General features: G+C 48.6%; 1 protein-coding gene across 1 annotated transcript; it reads left to right on the plus strand.

Annotated features, from left to right (window-relative positions):
* The first annotated feature begins 587 nt into the window (after positions 1–587).
* C7H19orf38 (chromosome 7 C19orf38 homolog) lies at positions 588–20822 on the plus strand. The gene is made up of 7 exons (XM_036192539.1): positions 588–678; positions 2759–3067; positions 11879–11971; positions 16092–16119; positions 16665–16708; positions 17410–17447; positions 20285–20822. The coding sequence occupies exons 1-7, from the start codon at positions 636–638 to the stop codon at positions 20414–20416; spliced, it is 687 nt and encodes a 228-aa protein (XP_036048432.1). The 5' UTR covers positions 588–635; the 3' UTR covers positions 20417–20822.

The following is a 20822-nucleotide window of genomic DNA, read 5'->3' on the forward strand; positions in this document are numbered from 1 at the left end:
TATAAAATTTATAATTATAAATTAACTTAGAAGTGTATGGATTTAACAGGAATTTACACAGCCAAGTTTTGAATTTTCTCCATCTGTTGTTCCTTCAAACAGCTGGGGAAGCCTTGCCCTCACTGGGAGATTCTAGACAGGCATTCTTAGGCATGGAGCCAGGCCCCTTGATGAAACCACAGCATTTGCTGTCACGAGTTCCTTGATCTAATTAATTAATATCCCTGCTCTCACCCTCTCTACAGCAGCTAACTGAGACATCACAGCGCTCAGTCAGCTCTTGCCTGAGGACACTCAGGCTGACCCCTCGATGCCAGCACATCATTTGATTCTGCCATCGGTCGGTGTGTCATGGGTGCCGAAGTTCTTGAGGCTGGAAGGGGGAAACGTTTTCCCCTGCAGTGTACAGAACTGTAGCCAGAGAGGCTGGCAAGCAGTGGCGGGGTGACTGGCTGTGTGTTTGGGGAAGAGGTGGGGACAGGAGAGAATCACTTTTGGTGCCCGAGCGTGTGTGCAACTTCCTGCCACTGAGGAAACAGTACAAACCAACCCTGCTTCTCCTTTCTCCACTGTGGTCTCAGGGCTGGCAGGGAGCCCCAGATTCTCGTGGCCTCAGCCAGCTTTCCCAGCCCTACATGGGAGGAGAGATGCCCTGGACCATTCTGCTGTTTGCATCTGGTGAGTCTGAAGCTTGCCCTTGGGGGAAGCACCCAGCTGCCTCTCCCCAGTCCACCATGCTGACCTCTGGGACAGAAAGCACAGTGGGGCTGCTCTCTCCAGTTGTTAGGTGTTAGGATCCCCACAGAGGCAGCCTAGAGCCTGGGAAACACCAGCCTGAGCTTTCTCATCCCCTTTGAGCTAAGTTTTATAGAAATACCCCAGCAGCAGTGATACTGTCTGTGACTCAGCCCCCTTGGCCCCCAGGACTGTGGCACTCAGAGACTTGTGATGTCAGGAGAGGTCAGCTCAGAAGTTCTGTAGTCTCTCTGCAGGCATCCTGCTCAAAGCCCAGGGGCGTACCACAGGAGTGCCTGCCTGGGTTGTATGTGGCTTTGACTGTCTGTCTGTTTAAGGAGGGGCTGGCGAGATGGGTCAGGAGGAAGGACACTTGCTGCCAAGCCTGACGACTTGAGTTTGACCCCTGGCATTCACATACTGGAAGGAGAGACCTAACTCCTGCAAGTTGTCCTCTGTTTTACACACACGCAGACACTAATACACACACACACACACACACACACACACACACACACACACACACAATGAATGAATAAATTTAATTAAAAAAAAAAAGACAAAGCAAGGTGCTAGAGAGATGGCTCAGCAGTTAAGAGCATGCCTGTTTTCCAAAGAACCTGGGTTCAATTCCCAGCACCCACATGGCAGAACACAACTTCCTGTAACTCAGGTCCAAAGGGATTTGACACCCTTTTCTGGGCTCCACAGGGACCAGATACCCACATATTGCCCAGACATACATGCAGGCAAATCACTCATACACAGAATATACATTTTAAGAAGACAAAATGGAAAATAAAGTAGACAGAATGGATTGCCTCTGACTTTCTGGTCAGGAAGTTGTGAGAGCGAGGCCAGAGACTGGTCCCTTTGGAGGCTGCTTCCTACGGAAGACCCACTCCACCCTCCCGTGACCCCAAGGAGCGAGGCGGACTCCTCTGCTCTCCAGCTTACTCCTCTTCACTTAGCCTTCACCAACCAACGTGACCTCACCTCTCGGGTCTTCTCTGGCCTTGTGGATGAATCCAGGGCCTCACACAGGGCAGAAGCACTGAGCCACACTCCAGCCCCTCACTGGGGAACGCTAGGTAGGGGCTCTACCACGGATCCACACCCCCAGCTCACGGGTGTGCCCCGTCCACCTTCTGGGCTTCTTCCTACAGCATTTCCTCAGGCTGGAAGGTTCTTCCTTCATCTTCATAGCAGTCCTTCGCCACAAGCATGGCTCAGATTACATGTCACCTCTTCTGGGAAGTCCCCTGAGGTCACCCTAGCTCACAAGTAGCCTTCTCCATTCCCAGCACCTTCTTGCACTTTCCTGAGGTCAGCACTTCTGTTTATTTCTTTTCTGCCTTCGTTTTATTTTCTGTGTATGGATGATTTGCCTACTTTATGTCTGGACACACTATGTGCACGCCTGGTGCCTGTGGAGGCCAGAAGAGGGCGTCAAATCCCTTTGGACCTGAGTTGCAGACCAAATTATAATCTGCCATGTGGGTGCTTAGAATCGTACCCAGGTCCTGTGGAAGAGCAGCCAGTGCTCTTAACCGCTGAACCATCTCTCCAGCCCCAGCTTCTGTTCACTTCTATAGTACATTGCCTTGTCCCTAGCAACTACAGCAGGGTCTGACGCATAGTACTGTTGACTGAGCATCACTCTATTGTTGTGTAATAATCACTGCCACTGTCGATAAAATGACTTAATGACATGTGAGTACCACTGTATCCAATGTGCCAGGTACCCCATTTCCTAGACAGTGGTGAGTATTTAGGGGTCACCAGTGTCCTGTTACAAACATCAAGGCTCAGGGCCTGAAGGTGTAGATCAACAGAAGGTTAGGATGGTTTGATCCCCAGCACACGTGTGTGCAGGCTCAGGCATACACACACACACACACACACACACACACACACACACACACACACACACACACACGTACATGTCCGTAGATCATCTACATCGAGTAGGTGATCTGGTCCCAAGAACACTGCCAGCTCAAGCTGTCCTTTTTTATTACAGGCTCCTTGGCCATTCCTGCACCATCTATCTTCCTGGTGCCCCCCTACCCAAGCAGCCAAGATGATGCCATCTATATCTCATGTACAGCCCCAGAGGACTTCCTGGGGGCCAATTTCACCCTGTTCCGAGGGGAAGAGGTAGTCCAGCTCCTGCAGGCCCCCTCCGATCAGCCCGGCGTGACATTCAATGTGACTGGTGGTGGCAGTGAGGCTGCTGGGGGTAACTTCCGCTGTCAGTATGGCGTGATGGGTGAGCACAGCCAGCCCCAGCTGTCAGGCCTCAGCCAGCCAGTGCAGGTCTCCTTTCCAGGTAAGACCCTGATGCAGAGCCCCGGGCTGCTGCCCTCTCCTTCCCCGAGATGCTTTGGTGCAAGTCCAAGTCTACAGATAATAGATCTGAAGGAAGAGAAGTGGCCACCCGATAGATACCCAGGACTTACAGCAGGGAAGTGGTGAGCAAAGGCCCTGGGGCTGGAACTTGCATTTGTGTGTTTATGGGAGATCTCAGGAAGGCAGAAGCTCAGTGACAAGGAAGAACGTGTGCAGTGTGGCAGGGAGGTGATTCTGTAGGGTCTAGTGGGCCACAGCAGACATCAGCTGTTGATCTGACTGAGCAGGAGCTCAGGGAAGCCTCATATCTGTGTTTGCTATGGGCCATAGAAATATGAAGTAGGATTCAGCTGACTATGTCAAAGCTAATACCTGGAAGAAGCCAAGGGCCTTCCAGAGGATAAAGCCAAGTCTTAAGGAGTCTTGGTGATATTGGCTTTTGAATTATCACCATTTCCTGCTATGAATTTCTCATGTGCTCCTGTGGCTTTTCCATTCCTAGATCAAGGTGTTTGATCACTCACTGAGCAATATTTCCCCTGTACAACTGAGATATTTGGACATGTCCCCCAACTGTGACACAGGCAAGACTTCCTTTTTCTAGGCTTTTGTTTCCAGCATTAGCATTAGACTCAGATATCTGCCTTCTATAATGATTTCCACTGGCAAGTATCCAGGGCCAGACCTTCTCCAAACAAACACATTTTGTCTGAGACACCTCTCAATATCCAAGGACAAAATGCAGATAGACAAGCATTCCATACAACTTGCTAGTCTCATGGAGGAGACAACAGCCAAGGCCAGGCAGATGTTAGGTACTTTACTTCTTGTGCAAACTAAGCTTAACCCTTTCTTCCACAGCCCAAGTGGTATCTCCAGACTTCCCCTTTAACAACTAACTTAGAACAAAAGGGTTTTCACATACCAGGTGCATCAAGTTATGAGGCAGGCTTCCTAGCTACCGAGCAGACTTGCCCCGCCCAACCAGAATGCGGCAGAGTCAGAGAATTGCAGATTGCCTGTGGATGGGGGAGAGAGGAGAAAAGGACGAAGATGGAAGGAACTTAGACCAAGGAGAGGACAGAGAGGAAGGGACAGAGAGGAGCTAAGTGTTAGAACAGAACTGAAGCGGTGCAGAGGGATTTTGACTTAGAAGAGTAAAGTGAATGGACTAAAGAGCTCGGTGTACTTAGATTTATTTAAGGATCCCTCAGATTAATCCACTGCTGATAGAGTCTCTTCTGGAACTCTGGGAGAAGACTATAGAGGGCTAGACCCCAATAGCTTGTTATGTGTTCTTTCCCTGAGATGGGATGGGTTTGCTTTATGGATCTGAAGCCCCAGGTATGAGCTTAGGGGGAGCTGAGTGGAAAGTACAGTATAGGAGAGGCAGCCAAGCCTCTCACACAGACAGAAACAGAAGGCTCAGTGTGTGTTTTGGGAGCAGCTTGCTGCCATGCCCAACAGCTTGGTTTGAGTTCACCCTTTAGATTCCACATGGGGTAAGGATAGAACCAACTCCCAAAAGTTATCCTCTGACCTCCACTCCACAAACATGTTATGACATATGTACACTGCCTCCCCATGCTCAACACAAATAAAAATGTAATCCCCAAATTATTTTTAAAGAGTAAGGTCAGGCATGTGGCACAAACCTATAATCCCAGCACTCTGGAGACTGAGGCAGAAGGATTGCCATGAGTTGGAGGCCAGTCCGGGCTAGATAGCACGATTCTATCTCAATAACAAATAGAAGATCTGGGTGTTGTGGTGGACCCTGTTACCCCAGCACTTGGATGGTGAAGTTAGTTCAAGGTCATCCCGAGAGTGAGGGAGAGGTCTCCTGATCTATTCAGGACCCCTCCCCTACTAAGAGAACTCTGTTGCCCACCATGTCTGCAGGTTGGGAAAGCAGAGTGGGTTCTGGGCGCTCTCTCCCTGAGCTCCACTGTCAGTGGCTCCCTTTCTCACCTAGGCCTTGTGGTCTTGCAGCCAAAAGATAAGAACGCCTCTCCTGCTGCAGAGGGTGAAAGAACAAGACCTAACCTTGTGAAAACACCAGTCACTCTTCCCCTGTCAGCTGAGATCAGGAGCCCCACCCCACCCTCATCCCAGATCCCCAGAGACCCACCCTGCCACCTCAGTCTTGGGAGGGGAATCTGAATCCTTTGCAGACAAGAACTTGGGAAATGCCCATTCTTTCCTTTTTAAAAGAACATTTTAAGAGAGACTCATATGGTGGGGCTGGTCCCCACCTCCCAGTACAGCTGCGGATGACCTTGAGCTCCTGATGCCCTGCGCTCACCTCCCTAGTGCTGGGGTGACAGGCGTGTCAAATGCTGCCATGGAGCTCCCATCCTGAGGGATGGCCAGAGTGGATGTCAATGACTCTTTAGTACCCAGACTGGAGCCACAAGATAACTGCAGGTTAATGAGGTTTAAAAACCCCATTCAAGGACAGGCAGTGGTGATGCACACCTTTAATCCCAACACTTGGGAGGCAGAGGAAGACAGATCTCTGTGAGTTTGAGGCCAGCCTGGTCTACAGAGTGAGATCCAGGACAGCCAAGGGTACACAAACCCTGCCTTGAAAAACCAACTAAACAAACAAACAGCTGGGCAGTGGTGACACACATCTTTAATTAGCACTGTGGAGGCAGAAGCAGGTGGATCTCTGTGAATTGGAGGCCAGCTTAGTCAACAAAGTGAGTTCCAGGACAGTCAGGGAAATAAGAAATAAGTTAAACAAACAAACAAACAAACAAACAAACCCCTCCAAACAATAACAACAAAACAGAACAAAAAACCCATTCAATATGGCTTCAGCAGCTGGACGTAAAGTTAAGGCAGGGGGATTTGTGTAAATCTGAGGGCAGCCTGGGCTACATAGGGCGTTTGAGTCTAGATGGCCTACATAACAAGGTTCAGGCCATCTTGAGCTATGGAGCAAGACCTTGTTTCAAAAGCAGAACATGGAGGGGCTGGAGAGATGGCTCAGCACTTTGAAGCACTGGCTGCTCTTTCAGAAGACCTGGGTTCAGTTCCTAGGACCTACATGGCTGCTCACAACCACCTGTAACCTCAACCCCAGGAGACCCACTGTGCTCTTCTGGCCTCCACTGGCACTGCATGCAAGTGCTGCATAGACATTCATGCAGGCAAACCCTAAACACATAAAACAAACAAATAACCAGTTAATTAAGGAAAACGATGGCACAGGAGCTAGGCTTGGTGGTGCACACCTCTAATCCCAGCCCTCAGAAGCAGAGGCACATTCAGAGCCAGTCTGGTTGACATAGAGAGTTCCAGGCAAGCCAGGCCTACATGGTGAGGTCTTGTCTCAAAACAGAACCAACTTGGCCTGGGGTGTGGCTGCACTGTGGGAGCACTTGCCAGGCATTCTTAAAGCCCCGGTCTCACCCCATCACGGGGCACATGCCTGTCATCCTGGGAGGGCAAGAGGATTAGGAGTTCAAGGTCTTCCTCTGCTACAGAGCAAGTTTGAGGGCTGCCGGGGCACTTGAGTTCCTTGGAGAAAGAAGTGGGGTACGAAGGAAAGAAAGGAAAAAGAAACTGGATTCACCCACAAAAGGGCTTTGCTGGTTCACTGAAGGCAGTTCACTGTGTGAATTCAGACATGGCTAGAACTGAAAAATGAAAGATGTCCATAGTAACAGCCTGTCTCAAACAAACAAAACCCAAACGGCAGGAACTCCATATCATCTTGCCCTCCTTCTCTGACTTATTTAAGGGCACCTTTCCCTACACGGTGGCAAAACCCTGCCCAGCAGCTCTAGGTGTTCATCTTAGTGCTCCAGTGCCAATCCTAGCCACAGAGAAACAACCTTTAAAGCAGCTCTTCTAAAATTAGCATTTATTTATTCATTCATTCATTTGTTGTTTTTGTGTATGGGTATTTTCATTCATTCATTCATTCACTCATTCATTGTTTTATGTGTATGGGTATTTTGCCTGCATGTACTGAATGGGCACCACATGTGTGCAATGCCCAAAGAGGCCAGAAGAGGGTTCTTTTTTGGTTTTCTGAGACAGGGTTTCTCTGTGTAGCTTTGGAGTCTGTCCTGGAACTCACGCTGTAAACCAGGCTGGCCTCGAACTCAGAGATCCGCCTGACTCTGCCTCCCGAGTGCTGGGAACCCAGAAGAGGGTTCTTATCCTCTGGGTCTGACATTGCACGTGGTTAGGAGATACCATGCAGGTCCTGGGAATTTAACATGGATCCTCTGGAAGAGGAGCCAGTGCTTTTAACCCCTGAGGTCTCTCCAGCCCCCATAATTTGTTTTCTTTTCCTTTTCCTTAAAAAAAGATTTATTTACTTATGTATTTTATGGAGTGCTCCATCTGCATGTATGCCTGCACACCAGAAAAGGGCATCAGATCCCATTATAAGTAGTTGTGAGCCTCCTTGTGAGTTCTGGGTCCATGCTTTTAACCCTTGAGTCATCTCTCCAGTCCTAATTTCTTTTTAATTGTATTTTATTTGTGTTGCATTTTATTAGTATGTGTGTGTGTGTGTGTGTGTGTGTGTATGTATGTGTGTGTGTAATGTATTCCTGTTTGCACATATGGAGGTCAGAAGACAATCTGAGAATCTGTTCTCCCCTTACACCATGTGGGAATTGAACTCAGATTGTCAAGTTTAGTGGCAAGTGCCTTTAACTACTAAGTCACTGTCTTAGGGTTACTATTGCTATGATGAAACACCATGACCAAGAGCAAGTTGGGGCAGAAAGGGTTTATTTAGCTTACACTTCTACATCACAGTCCACCACTGAAGGAAGTCAGGGCAGGAAATCAAGCAGGGCAGGAACAGGAGGCAGGAGCTGATGCAGAGGCCGTGGAGGATGCTGCTGACTGGCTGGCTCAGCCTGCTTTTTCTTTTTTTTCCCTTTCTTTTTGACAGGGTTTCTCTGTGCAGCCTTGGCTGTCCTGGATCTTGCTCTGTAGACCAGGCTGGCCTCGAAATCAGAGATCCGCCTGCCTCTGGCTCCCAAGTGCCGGGATTAAAGGCATGCACCACTGCAACCCAGCCTCAACCTACTTTCTTCTAGAACCCAGGACCACCACCCACAGTGGGCTGGGCTCCCCAACTTCAATCACTAATTAAGAAAATGCCCTACAGCAGGCAATAGTGGCATGTACCTTTTCCAGCCCTACAATCAGATCTTTTTTTAAAAAATTATTTAATATATACAGTGTTCTGCGAGAGGGCAGCAGATCTCATTACAGGTGGTTGAGAGCCACCATGTGGTTGCTGGGAATTGAATTCAGGACCTCTGGAAGAGCAGCCAGTGCTCTTAACCTCTGAGCCATCCCTCCAGTCCCCTACAACCAGATCTCATGGAGCCATCTTCTCAGTTGAGGTTCCCTCCTTTCATATGACTCTAGCTAGTGACAAGTTGACATGAAACTAGCCAGCAGAGGCCATGGCAGGCAGCTGACTGGAAACTGAGGGCTGTGTCCTCTCGAAGACACACTCCCTGCTACACAAGCCCTCCCAGCATAGGGGGAGGCCAGTCCTCAAGGCTTAGCTAGTGATATGGCAAAGCCAGAGTCCCAATCTAGAACATCTCTTTTTTCTTTTAATATACTTATTAATTTTTTTTCATTTTACATACCAACCCCAGTTCCCCCTCCCTCCCTTCTCCCGCCACCTCACCTCCCTCCTGCTCTGCCCCCATCCACTCCTCAGAGTGGGTAAGGTAAACAAAGTCTGGCATACCAAGTTGAAGGAGAGCTTAGCCCCTCCCCGTTGTATCAAGGCTGATCAAGGTATCCCACCACAGGGAATGGGCTCCAATAAGCCAGTTCATGCACCTGGGATAAGTCCTGGTCCTGTTGCCAGGGACCCCTCAAACAGATCAAGCCACACAACTGTCACCCACATTCAGTGGACCTAGTTCAGTCCCATGCAGGTTCCCCAGCTGTCAGTCCAGAGTCAGTGAGCTCCAACTAGGACCGGTCAGCTGTCTCTGTGGGTTTCCCCATCTTGACCCCCTCTTCTTCTTTTTCTTTTCTTCTTCTTCTTCTTCTTTTCTTCTTCTTCCTCCTCCTCCTCCTCTTCCTCCTCTTCCTCCTCCTCCTCTTCTTTTTTTTGCATGCCAAATGCTGTTTATTGAAGGAGGGAGGAGGGAGGAGGAGGTCTTAAATACAGGCTTACAGCACGATGGGAGAACCCCAGAGGGCAGAAGTTTACTTCTGATTTTTTATTTTTTTTGAGCTGAGGATCAAACCCCAGGCCTTTGCGATCTACCATTGAGCTAAATCCCCACCCCCACTCCTGATGTTTTACAATCTTGCATCTAAGCTGTTAATGCCCAATATGCTGGATACACAGACAAGGAGCTTCCCTTAAGCATTCAGGAGGGTGGAATCTCGCAAAGAATTAGCATAGGGAGGATATCAAGGTCAAGGTAGGCAAGCAGGGCAACAGTTACCAAAAACGGGGGCCAGGGCCCTACAGGTCCCCCCTTTAACTAAAAAATGAGCTTCTGACTTAGCTTTCGTGGGATATCAGCAGGTCACCTTACCTGTCATGGAGACACCTGTCCAGGCCACACAGGCTCTCTGTTTTAGGTTGGTGAGCCCCCCCACCCCAGGCATTACCCATCTCTGAATACTCATTATCATACAGGCTCAATCTTGTGAGAGCTGCAGAGTTAACTGGTGCCAAAGATCTCTAAGTGGTGCTGGGCTTGCAATCTGTGTGTTTGACACAGAAAAGACCAACAGAAGTCTTAACCCACCCATAGCCAGTAGGCTAAAGGCAACTGAGCCATTCCCTTCCTTGATGAGCCTTACTGCAAATTGGAGTCCTTGTAAGATGGTATCCTGAGAGCATATGGAACTTGAGTTTGTAAATTTATAACTTTCAAAGCCAATTGAAATGTATATAACTATTGATTTAAATTTGTCATGCCCAATAGAATAAAACATCTTTTAAGAACAGGATCAGAGCAAGTTTTATTCTGCTTACGGATCTGGTCAAATATCTTTTGATCTGTGCAACTTAGTGTTCAAGTCTACCTGTTAATGTACATGGGGAAGCACACAGAGCTGCATGCGATGATATTTTATTTGTATGTTAATAAATAAAGTTTGCCTGGAAAAAAAACAATAAAAAACTAGCCAGCAAGTTGGGGATTTAGCTCAGTGGTTAGAGCGCTTGCCTAGCAAGCACAAGGCCCTGGGTTCGATCCTCAGCTCTGAAAAAAAAAAACCAAAACAACAACAACAAAAAAACCTAGTCAGCAGAGCCATCTTGCCAGCCCTAAAATATCTTAAATTGTTTTATGAGACAAGGTCTCATACTGTAGCTCAGGCTTGCCTCAAACTCAATGTAATCCTCCTACCTCAGACTCCTAAGGGCTGTGATATTCTCTCTCCTCCCTCTCTCTCTCTCTCTCTCTCTCTCTCTCTCTCTCTCTCTCTCTCTCTTTCTCTCTCTGACATGGTTTCTCTGTGTAGCCCTGGCTGTCCTGGAACTCACTGTGTAGACCAGGCTGACCTTGAACTCAGAAATCCACCTGCTTCTGCCTCCTGAGTGCTGGTATTAAAGGTGTACACCACTATGCCAGGCTCACAGAGCTCTTTTTTAAAATGTTTTCATGGAGGCTGGAGAGATGGCTCAGCATTTGAGAGGACTGGCTGCTCTTCCAAAGGACCCAAGTTTGGTTCCCAGCACTCATATCAGGGAGTTCACAACTGCCTGTAACCCTAGTATAAGGAGAACTGACACTCTTTTCTGGACTCCATGGGCTCTAGAATGTACTGCACAAGCCTCCTTTCAGCCTCCATGCATATAAATAAAAATACAAATAATGTTTTCATTAGCATGTATTAACTATACACAACAATGGATCATTTGTCCATTGTCAGACTACCTAGATGGTTCAGCAGTTAAGGACACTTGCCCTCAGGCCTCATGACCTGAGTCCATCTCTGGGACCCTTATGATGGAAGGAGAGAACCTACTCCCACATGTTGTCCTCTGACCTCCGTGCACATTCTATGGTACTTGTGTGTGTGTGTGTGTGTGTGTGTGTGTGTGTGTGTGAGAGAGAGAGAGAGAGAGAGAGAGAGAGAGAGAGAGACTGACTGACTAAATGGAATAAAAATTTAAATTACCATTCTTTCCTTTTGATGGTACTGGGGATATAACCTAGAACCTTCCTTACACTAGGTGAATTTTCTTTCTTTTTTTTTGAGTTTGTGTGTATGTGTGTTTGTGTAGGTCATTCTGTATCCTAGGCTGGCTTTGACTTCTCTAGCACATGCTAGCCTTGAACTTACAATCCTCCTCAATTTTCTTTTCTTTTCTTTCTTTTTTTTTTTTTTTTTTTTTTTGAGACAGGGTTTCTCTGTGTAGCTTTGAGCCTTTCCTGGAACTCACTTTGTAGACCAGACTGGCCTCGAACTCACAGAGATCCTCCTGGCTCAGAGATCCGCCTGGCTCTGCCTCCCAAGTGCTGGGATTAAAGCCGTGCACCACCACCTCGGCCTGGCTTCAATTTTCTAAATGCTTGGTAATCCAGTTTTGGGGATTGGGCTTCTTTCCCAGAAGGAAGAAACTTTCTTACTGGTCCAGCAGAAGTCCTCACTGGTTGCTAATTGCCTACGTACAGGTACAGGGCTCTTTAAGTTTCCAGGCCCACACATACTCAAGATGTTTGGCTGAGGCGTCTCTTGGGTGAGGGTGGAGCTCCAGGAGGTACCCCCAGGTGCCTGCCCTCCCAGCTCCTTCACCTGCCCCGTTCTCTTCTTCCTCTAGTCCACACCTGGATCATGGTGCTCTCCCTGAGCCTGGCCGGAGCCATCCTCCTCATCGCAGGACTGGTGGCTGTCACCGTGGCGGTCAGGAAAGGTAATGGGGCATTCAGGAAACACGGCCAGGGTCGGGAAAGGTAACGGGGCATTCAGGAAACACGGCCAGGGTCAGGAAAGGTAACGGGGCATTCAGGAAACACGGCCGGCGGTCAGGAAAGGTAACGGGGCATTCAGGAAACACGGCTGGAGGTCAGGAAAGGTAACGGGCATGCAGGAAACACGGCTCTCAGTCTTCCTCTTTCAGTTTTCGAGGCAGGGTCTCACTGTGTAGCCTTGGCTGCCCTGAAACCACTGTGTGGTCCAGGCTGGAGACCAGAGATCCACTGCCTGTTTCTGCCCTTGGAGTGCAGGTATTGCGCCACCATGCCCAGAGGCTTGTCTCTTTTCCCTTCTCTCCACTCTCTCCCCCCACTCTCTTCTCTCCCCGACTCGATCTCGTCATTGAGGCTGATGCTGAAATCCTGTTTACTCCTGGATTTTTCTTTCTTTCCCTTTGTGTGTGTGTGTGTGTGTGTGTGTGTGTGTGTGTGTGTGTCCCCGTCTGTCTGTCTGTCTGTCTGTCTAGAACTTGAAATCCTCCTGCCTCAGCTTCTCAAGTGCTACAATTTCATATGGACAATACCACAACTGTTTTATTTTAAATTTTTTCATTTTATTTATTTTAATATTTTTTTAAAGATTTATTTATTTGTTATGTATACAGAAGAGGGCACCAGATCTCATTACAGATGTTTGTGAGCCACCATGTGGTGGTTGCTGGGAATTGAACTCAGGACCTCTAGAAGAGCAGTCAGTGCTCTTAACCTCTGAGCTATCTCTCCAGCACCTCATTTTATTTTTTATGTGTATAGGTATCTGCCTGCATGCATAAATACATACACACCACATGCACACAATGCCCATAGAGGCCAAAACAGGGCATCAAATACCCTGCAAACGGAGTTACAAATGTCTGTGGGTCATGATCTTCAGGAGGAAGAAGACAGCTCTGTTCAACATGACTAATCAGCTGGTGTTGGTTCAGGAGTCTGACCCCAAGTGGTTTATTTTAGGCATGTTAAGCACAGCACAATTTGGTGAAAATTTTCCTAGTGATAATTAACTCAATCTCATGTGCACAATAAAGCTTAAGAAATGACATTCATTGAGGCCAGGCGGTGGTGGCACACGCCTGTAATCCCAGCACTTGGGAGGCTGAGCCAGGTGGATCTCTGTGAGTTCGAGGCCAGTCTGGTCTACAAAGTGAGTTCCAGGAAAGGTGCAAAGCTACACAGAGAAACCCTGTCTTGAAAAACCAAAAACAGAACTGACTTTGAAACTCTTTGTAAAGTACATGTGACATCTTCCATTAAGATGGGTTCTACAGGCTGACTATATGTGACACCTTCCAAAAAGATAGGTTCTATCTATACACTGACTGAGAAAAGCAAGCTCATGGTAAGGGTCTGAGGGAAGAGCTGATGTGGTCTGAGCCACACGGATGTCACAAAGGTCATCAGACTATTAACCACACCTGCTCCCAGCCTTCTGGGCAGATTGCAGGTTATGTATCCCTTCCTTTGCAGGACCAACCCTGTGTGTTCAATATTCCAGGTTCCCCTGGTGCTCATCTGTGAGCATGAGGACTTCTGTGCCTCCTACACATGTGGGTGGGACTGAGCCTGGGGCCTCTGGGAAAGCAGCCAGTGCTCTTAACTGGAGCCATCTCTGCACCTCACCAGGACTGCTTCTTTTCATCCATGTTTTCAGGAGCATGGAGACAGTCAGTTTGGGGAATTCTGTCACCAGCAGCAGTGAGATGACAGGTGGAGGAGGGAGACTGACATACGGGTCCCTTGGTACTCAAGGCTGCTAGACTGTTTCTAGACCACCCTCTGAGGCACCAACATCTATGACGGCTCACTCTCTTGCACAAAAGCACAGTGGGCACACCTGTTGTCCCACTTCCTAACTGGAGGCAGAAGGGTCAAGACTTCAATGTCAGCCTCACTATATAGCAAGTCCCAGGCTAACCTGGGCTACGTGAGAGGCTGTCTCAGGAACAAAAGCATAGTCCCAATTGTGTTCAAGCGTTCCTTCCGTTTCTAGAACTTTCATCCTCTAAACCAGTGCTTCTCACCCTTCCTAGTGCTGCGACCCTTTAATACAGCTCCTCGTGGTGTGCTGACTCCACCCATACAATTATGTTCATTGCTGCTTCCTAACTGTAATGTTGCTACTGTTATGAATTATAGTGTAAATAGTTTTGGAGACAGAGGTTTGTTGAGGGGGTCATAACCCATAGGTTGAGAACCACTGCTCTAGACTCTGCTCATTAGGCAATGGCTCTGTTCACTTCACCCTCTCAGCTCCTGGCAACAATGGAGACTTCTTTCTAAACAAAGTTTACTTATCATTATGGGGGAGGTGTGTGGAGGTTGCAGGATTCAGTTCTCTTTTTCCACCCTGTGGGTTCCCACGATCTAACTCGGATCATCAGAAGAGCCATCTCACTATCATGCCCCCACCCTAACCCCCACCCCTACTTTTGACAGGTATCACATAGCCCAGGCTGGCCTCAAACTTGCTTTATAGCTGAGGGTGGCCTTGGACTCCTGATCTTCCTGCCTCCTCCTCCCTAGTGCTAGGGCCACAGGCTTGTGTTGGAAATTGTCTAGCAGGATATTCATGTTTTTGTTTTTTGAGACCGGGTTTCTGTGTAGCCCTGGCTGTCCTGGAACTTGTAGGTAGCACCACTTGCTGAGTACGTGGGAATAAAGCAATTGCTGTCATAATGTCATTGTAAGGTTGCTAAGGCTTAGCTCAGTGCTGAGTGCTTGTCTCATGTGCATGAGGCCCAGGGTTCAATCCTCACCCCCCACAGGGTTTCTCTGTGTAGACCAGGCTGGCCTGGAACTACAGAGATCCACCTGCCTCTGCCTCTGCTGTGCTGGGATTAGAGGCCTGTGCAACTACCTAAAACCCAGCCTGAAATTCATAGTTTTTAAGAAAAACAATTTTACATGTTCACACAATTTTGAAGATTTTGTTTGTTTGGATTTCACTTCAGAGCCCAGGCTGGTCTGAAGACCTGCCATCTCCCATATAGATCAGGTTGGTCTTGAAATGTAGGTAATCCTCCTGCCTCTGCTTTCATTTTGCAGGGATTACAGCAGTGAGCCACCACATTGGTAACTGGGAGGATTTTTTGTTTTGTTTTTTTTTCTTTTCGAGACAGGGTTTCTCTGTGTAGCTTTATGCCCTTCCTAGATCTTGCTTGGTAGACCAGGCTGGCCTCGAACTCACAGAGATCCGCCTGGCTCTGCCTCCCGAGTGCTGTGATTAAAGGCTTGTGCCACCACTGCCCGGTGACTTTTTGTTTTTTTAAATGAACATATATTTCTCATAAGTCAAGCACAAAAATAAATAAGGGGCAGCAAGATCACTAAGTAGACAAAGACGCTTGCTGCCAAGCATACCTACGGAAGTTCGATCTCTGGGACCCACGGCAGGCCAGCTACCTCCACAGGATTTCCTCTAACCTCTGCATATGCCCTAGGGTGTGTGTACCCACACCATACAAGAACATGCATACACAGAGTAAATAAAGGTTCAAAGGAAAAACCCACCTAAGATACATGGAATGAAGTGGTAGTACTTCATGAGGCTGTGAAGGAGGACTGTGGTTTAGAGACCAACCCTGGCTGGACCCTGTCTCAAAGAAACAGATCAAGGGTGATGCCACACACCCCTAAGTCCAGCATTTAGCAGGTGGAAGTACAAGGACCAGGAGTTCAAAGCCAGCCTTGGCTACATAGTGAGTTCAGGTTAGCCTGAGCTATACATGATTGTTTCAAAAACCTAAGTGAAGGTGGGCATGTTGGTACAACCTTTTAATCCCTGTACTCAGCTGGCAGATCTGTACCTACAGTCTAATCTACATAGTGAGTTCCAGAACACCCAGGGCTACATGTGAAACCTTGCCTAGAAAACAAAACAACCGCAAAAAACAAAACTGAGAAAGGCCTGTTTATATCAGCTTTTGTACTTAGTAGCAGATCTATGTGGATGAGGCAAGGCTGGGTTCCATAGGGGTCAAGGGAGCTTTTGGTTTTATGGGTGTAGGCATTTCTCAGCTGCTACCAGATCTAACCAATACTTGTTCATCTTTCTTCCAGCTAAAATAAAAAACTTACAGAAGCAAAGGTGAGTCCCTCCAGGGTGTCTTTGAGCACTTCACTGGCTGGGCAGATGCTGGGCAGACCTTCATCATCTAAGGTGTTCTCTGGTGGGAGGGCTGATAAATGCATGGAACATGAATTACTTATTGAGCATTGCTATGTGTCAGGATGTTCTAAAATCAATGCTCACCACTTCTTCCCAGAAGTCCAGATGAACCCCAATTTCCAGATGTGAATACTGATGCCTGGAGTCCAGTCACATGGGGCCAGGCAACCCAGCTACCTTACTTCCAACTCACTGCTGGCTGCCACAGTACTGTCCCAGAAACCTAGGTATTTGCAGTGGCGTTCTTCACTGTGCCACGTTAGACGTTCCCTGGAGTTGTCCCTGGTAACTAATAGCCAGAGAGTTGTCACTCAGTGTACTGACTGGAAATGAGGGTGCAGGTATTTGCTGTGGGCAGGGGATGAGCAAGTGCTAAGTGCAAGCCATAGCAGGTGTCGCTGGGGGGATGCTCTTGAACAAGTGTCCTATTTCATGGGGCATCCTTTTTTCTGAATCCTTTGCAGACAGCGTGACTCCTGCTGGGCTCAGATCAACTTCACCAACACAGGTCTGTTATGCCCTCCGCACTCCTGATGCTTCCCTGGGGGAAGTAAGCTTCAAATCCTGTTGCTAGTTGGACCCTTTCTGGGGCCTCTTGTTGCTCTTGAGGTCCAAACACTGTCCCCATTCTTTCTGCTGGGTTACCACTTTCTGTTTCTGTCTCCAGCCTCTACACTGGCTCTACCCACTGCCTAGAACATTCCCTCTCTAGCTTCAATGTATAAGCTACCCCTCCAGGAAACCTTCCCTGATCCGCACTCAGGCTCTGTGCTATACTTCCACACCACCCAAGCTATCAGCACACTTAAGAGATCAGCGGCGTTTGTCTATCGATCTACTTGTTCATGATTTATGTGTGTGCGGGAGCCGGCATGCCACAGTGCATATGAGGAGGTCAGAGGACAACTGCCTTCTACCAAGGGGTCCTGGGGATTGAATCAAGTCAACAAACTTGGCTGCAAGTGCCTTTACCTCCTGAGCCATCTCACTGGCCCCTACCCAGCCTGTTCTACACAGTGAGACCTGTGCCTTCCCTCTGAATGTTCACAACTCACCCTGGGGTGGCTGGAAAGGAGCAAGAGAGGATACTGGAGGATGAACCCCAGCTCCTTCTGCAGAGTGCATTCTGGGTATCGAGGCTGGGGGACAGGAGCAAGGGGGTGCAGGGCAGCGGGCCGCCCTGTGCTGACTCTGCTTTCTCTGTTTCAGACATGTCCTTTGATAACTCTCTGTTTGCCATCTCCACAGTGAGTAGCTCTTTTTCTTGGTGAACTTTCCCGATGACTGACCAGCTGGGAAGGGAAGTGCTGATGGAGTCCTCTGACCCTGAGCTTCAGAACCAGGACGAAGCCCAGAGTCACAGCACTAGGACTTGCCCAGGGCCATATTGTCACTGGAATGGGTTCAACCATTGAGGATGGTGAGGGGTTTGAGGTGACCCATGGCCTCTTTAGGTTCCTATGTGGAGCCTTGTGACACTCTGATATCATCTGCTCCTGACAATAAGAAAAGCTTATTTTTAAGTCAGTGTAGGGGCTCACACCTCTAATCCCAGCACTTGGGAGGTGGAGGCAGAAGAACTGGAGGACTACTTGAGTTTGAGGCCAGACTGGGCTACACAGTGAGGTATAGGTCAACCTGGGCTACAGAGTCCCTATTTCCCCTCCACACTTCATTTTGTGTATGTGTGTGTGTGTGTGGGGGGGTGTGTGTGGTGTGTGATGTGTGTGGTGTGGGTGTGTGTGGTGTGTGTGTGTGGGGTATGGGTGTATGTGGTGTGTGTGTGGTGTGGGTGTGTGTGGTGTGTGTGTGTGGGGTATGGGTGTATGTGGGGTGTGTGTGTGTGTGTGTGTGTGTGTGTGTGTGTGGTGTGTGTGTGTGTGTGTGTGTGGTGTGTGATGTGTGTGTGTGTGGGGTGTGTGTGTGTGTGTGTGGTGTGTGTGTACATGTGTGTGGTGTGTGCCACAGCATACATGTGGAGGTCCGAGGTCACCTTGCTGGAGTTTGTTTTCTCCTTCTATCAGGAATTAAGTTTAGGTCATCAGGTTTGACTCAAAGTGCTTTGAGCTGCTGAGCCATCTCACCAGCCCGAGTCCTGTCTTAAAACAACAAAGAGGACAAAGCAGGTGCACACCTTTAATCCCAGCACTCGGGAGGCAGAGCCAGGTGGATCTCTTGTGAGCCAGCCTGGGCTACAGAGTGAGTTCTAGGACAGCCGGAGCTACACAGAGAAGCCCTGTTTCAAAAGCCGACAAAACAAAACCATTGCTGGAGATCCAGCAGCTGCAGGGTAGATTGAGAGCCCTGTGTTCGAAGCAGGGGTTCCATACTCAGCACCACATACAAAAAGAGAAGGAGGGAAGGAGCTGGGGGAGAGAGACCCTTACATCTGTGGCAGCTTCAGCTTTGGACCAATCCAGAAGTGTGCAGATCAACCTAGAAGGCAGGGCATGTTGGCCAGTGCATGCAATCCCACCATTTGGGAGCTTGGGGCAGATGGACTGCTGCAGGTTTGTTCCAGCCAGGGATAGCCAGAACCATCCAGCCCCTAAGGCTTTCTATTGTTAGGTTTGGTTTAGATCTTGCTTCCAGACAGGATGGTCACAAACTCACAATGTTGCTGAGGATGCACCTGAACATCTGATCATCTTCCAGCTATCTCCCAAGTGCTGTGATCACAGGTGTGCATGATCGTCCATTTCTGTGGTGCTGGGGGGAACCCAGGGCTTCCTGCATACTAGGCAAATACTCTGCCATATGAGCCATGTTTCACTTGCTTTTATTTGAGACCAGATCTCAGTATGTAGTCATCCCCTCACTGTCCCCAGGCTGTAGGAAACACTGTAACACACACATACCTGTCTTAGGCTGGGCATGTACCAAAAGTTTCAAGCTCTATTTTCTGCTTTCTTGATTTGCCTATTCTCATATGAACAATATATTTCTCCTTTTGACTGGCTAGTTCCAATTCACATAGTACCTTAGTTTCATCCCATTTTTTTTCTTTTTTAATGGTGTTTTGTCTATATGTATGTCTGTGTGAGTGTTGGATCCTGGAGTTACAGACAGGTATGAGCTGCCATGTGGGTGCTGAGAATTGAACCTGGGTCCTCTGGAAGAGTAGTCTGTGCTCTTAACTGCTGAGCCATCTCTCCAACCCTCTAGGCCCTATTTTATTTTATTTTTTTAAGAAAGATCTCTACGTAGTCCTGGCTGCCCTGGAACTCAGATCCTCCCACCTCTACGGCCCAAGTGCTGGGATTAAAGGTGTGGGCTATTAGACCTGGCCTCTTTCTTTTTTTTAAGACAGGGTCTTACCAGCTGGGAGGTGGTGGTGGTGGTGGTGGTGGTGGTGGTGGTGGTGGTGGTGCATGACTTTAATCCCAGCACTTGGGAGGCAGAGGCAGGGAGATCTGTGAGTTCAAGGTCAGCCAGGTCTACAGAGAGAGAGTTCCAGGCCAGCCAAAGCTACACAGAGGGACCCTGTCTTGAAAAAAAAAAAAAATAGGGTCTTTAGCTCTGGCTGCCTGAAACTCACTATGTAGCTCAGGCTGGCTTCTACTTCAGAGACCTGCCTGCCAGTCTCCTGAGTGCTGGGATTAAAGGCATGCCCTGCTGTATTTCTTTTTACAAAGACCCTGTGGGATCTTATTGGGGTCACTAGTTAGGAAGGACCAAAGTTCTGAGGGGACCTCAACCTGTCTCAATCAGCTGGCTTCAGTTCTTGAAAGGTTTTAGGGGAGCTCTGATAGAGGTAAGCACAAAGGTGAGCTGGCTTATTGGCGCCAGTCACTTCATGGACCTCTGTTTCAGGCCCACAGTGCCCCTAGGAGATGGATACTGTCATCTGAAACTAAGGCGTAGGAGAGTTGTCAAGTGAGGCTTGCTAGGGAGTGACAGAGTGGGAGCTGAGCCCAGGCCTCTGGCTTCCTTCCTCAGCAGAGAGAAGGCAGCAGGGGCAGAGCCACTGAAGGTTGGGATATGGGTGGGGGAGAGGTGGAGGATACCTGAGAACTTGGACTAGGGGGAACTCACAGGTTCTTACACCCCAAATCAGTCTATTCTTTTTCTTCCATGGACAAAGAAAATGTTCCAGGAAGGCTTGGTGGCAACCCCAGATGCACAACTTTGCCACCCAGAGCCTCAAAAGCGGCCCACCTCTACATCATCCTCTCCAGAGCTCCCTGAGTTCAGCACTTTCCGGGCCTGCCAATGAGGCAGAGGAGTGAGAACCCCTTTATCTGGCTCTCCCATTTCACTGCCCAAAGCTGCAGAAGCTGGACATCTATCTACCCAGAGACTCGGCGGTAGGGAGGAATCAAGCCAAGGCTTTCTAAGGAGATGGACTGGCCAGAGGAAGGGGACTCCTGGTGTGACCTTCCTCACAGAAGACAAGAAAAATCATCAGGGGAGCAGCTTAGAGGCTGGACAGAAAGCCAGAGCCCTCTTTGTAGATTCCCTGGATTGGCCAGATCACTAAAGATGTCATCACTGCATCTGGACATCCAGCTGGGCATAGGAGGTCTACATTCTGTACCTCTTCCTCTGCTTCCCCAGCTGCACCTGACTTTCAGACTGGGTGTTTATATTTCTATGTTTTCTGTTGTTTCTCACTGTGTAGC

Source organism: Onychomys torridus, chromosome 7 (genome assembly GCF_903995425.1).
Source record: "Onychomys torridus chromosome 7, mOncTor1.1, whole genome shotgun sequence".
Taxonomy (NCBI): Eukaryota; Metazoa; Chordata; class Mammalia; order Rodentia; family Cricetidae; genus Onychomys; species Onychomys torridus.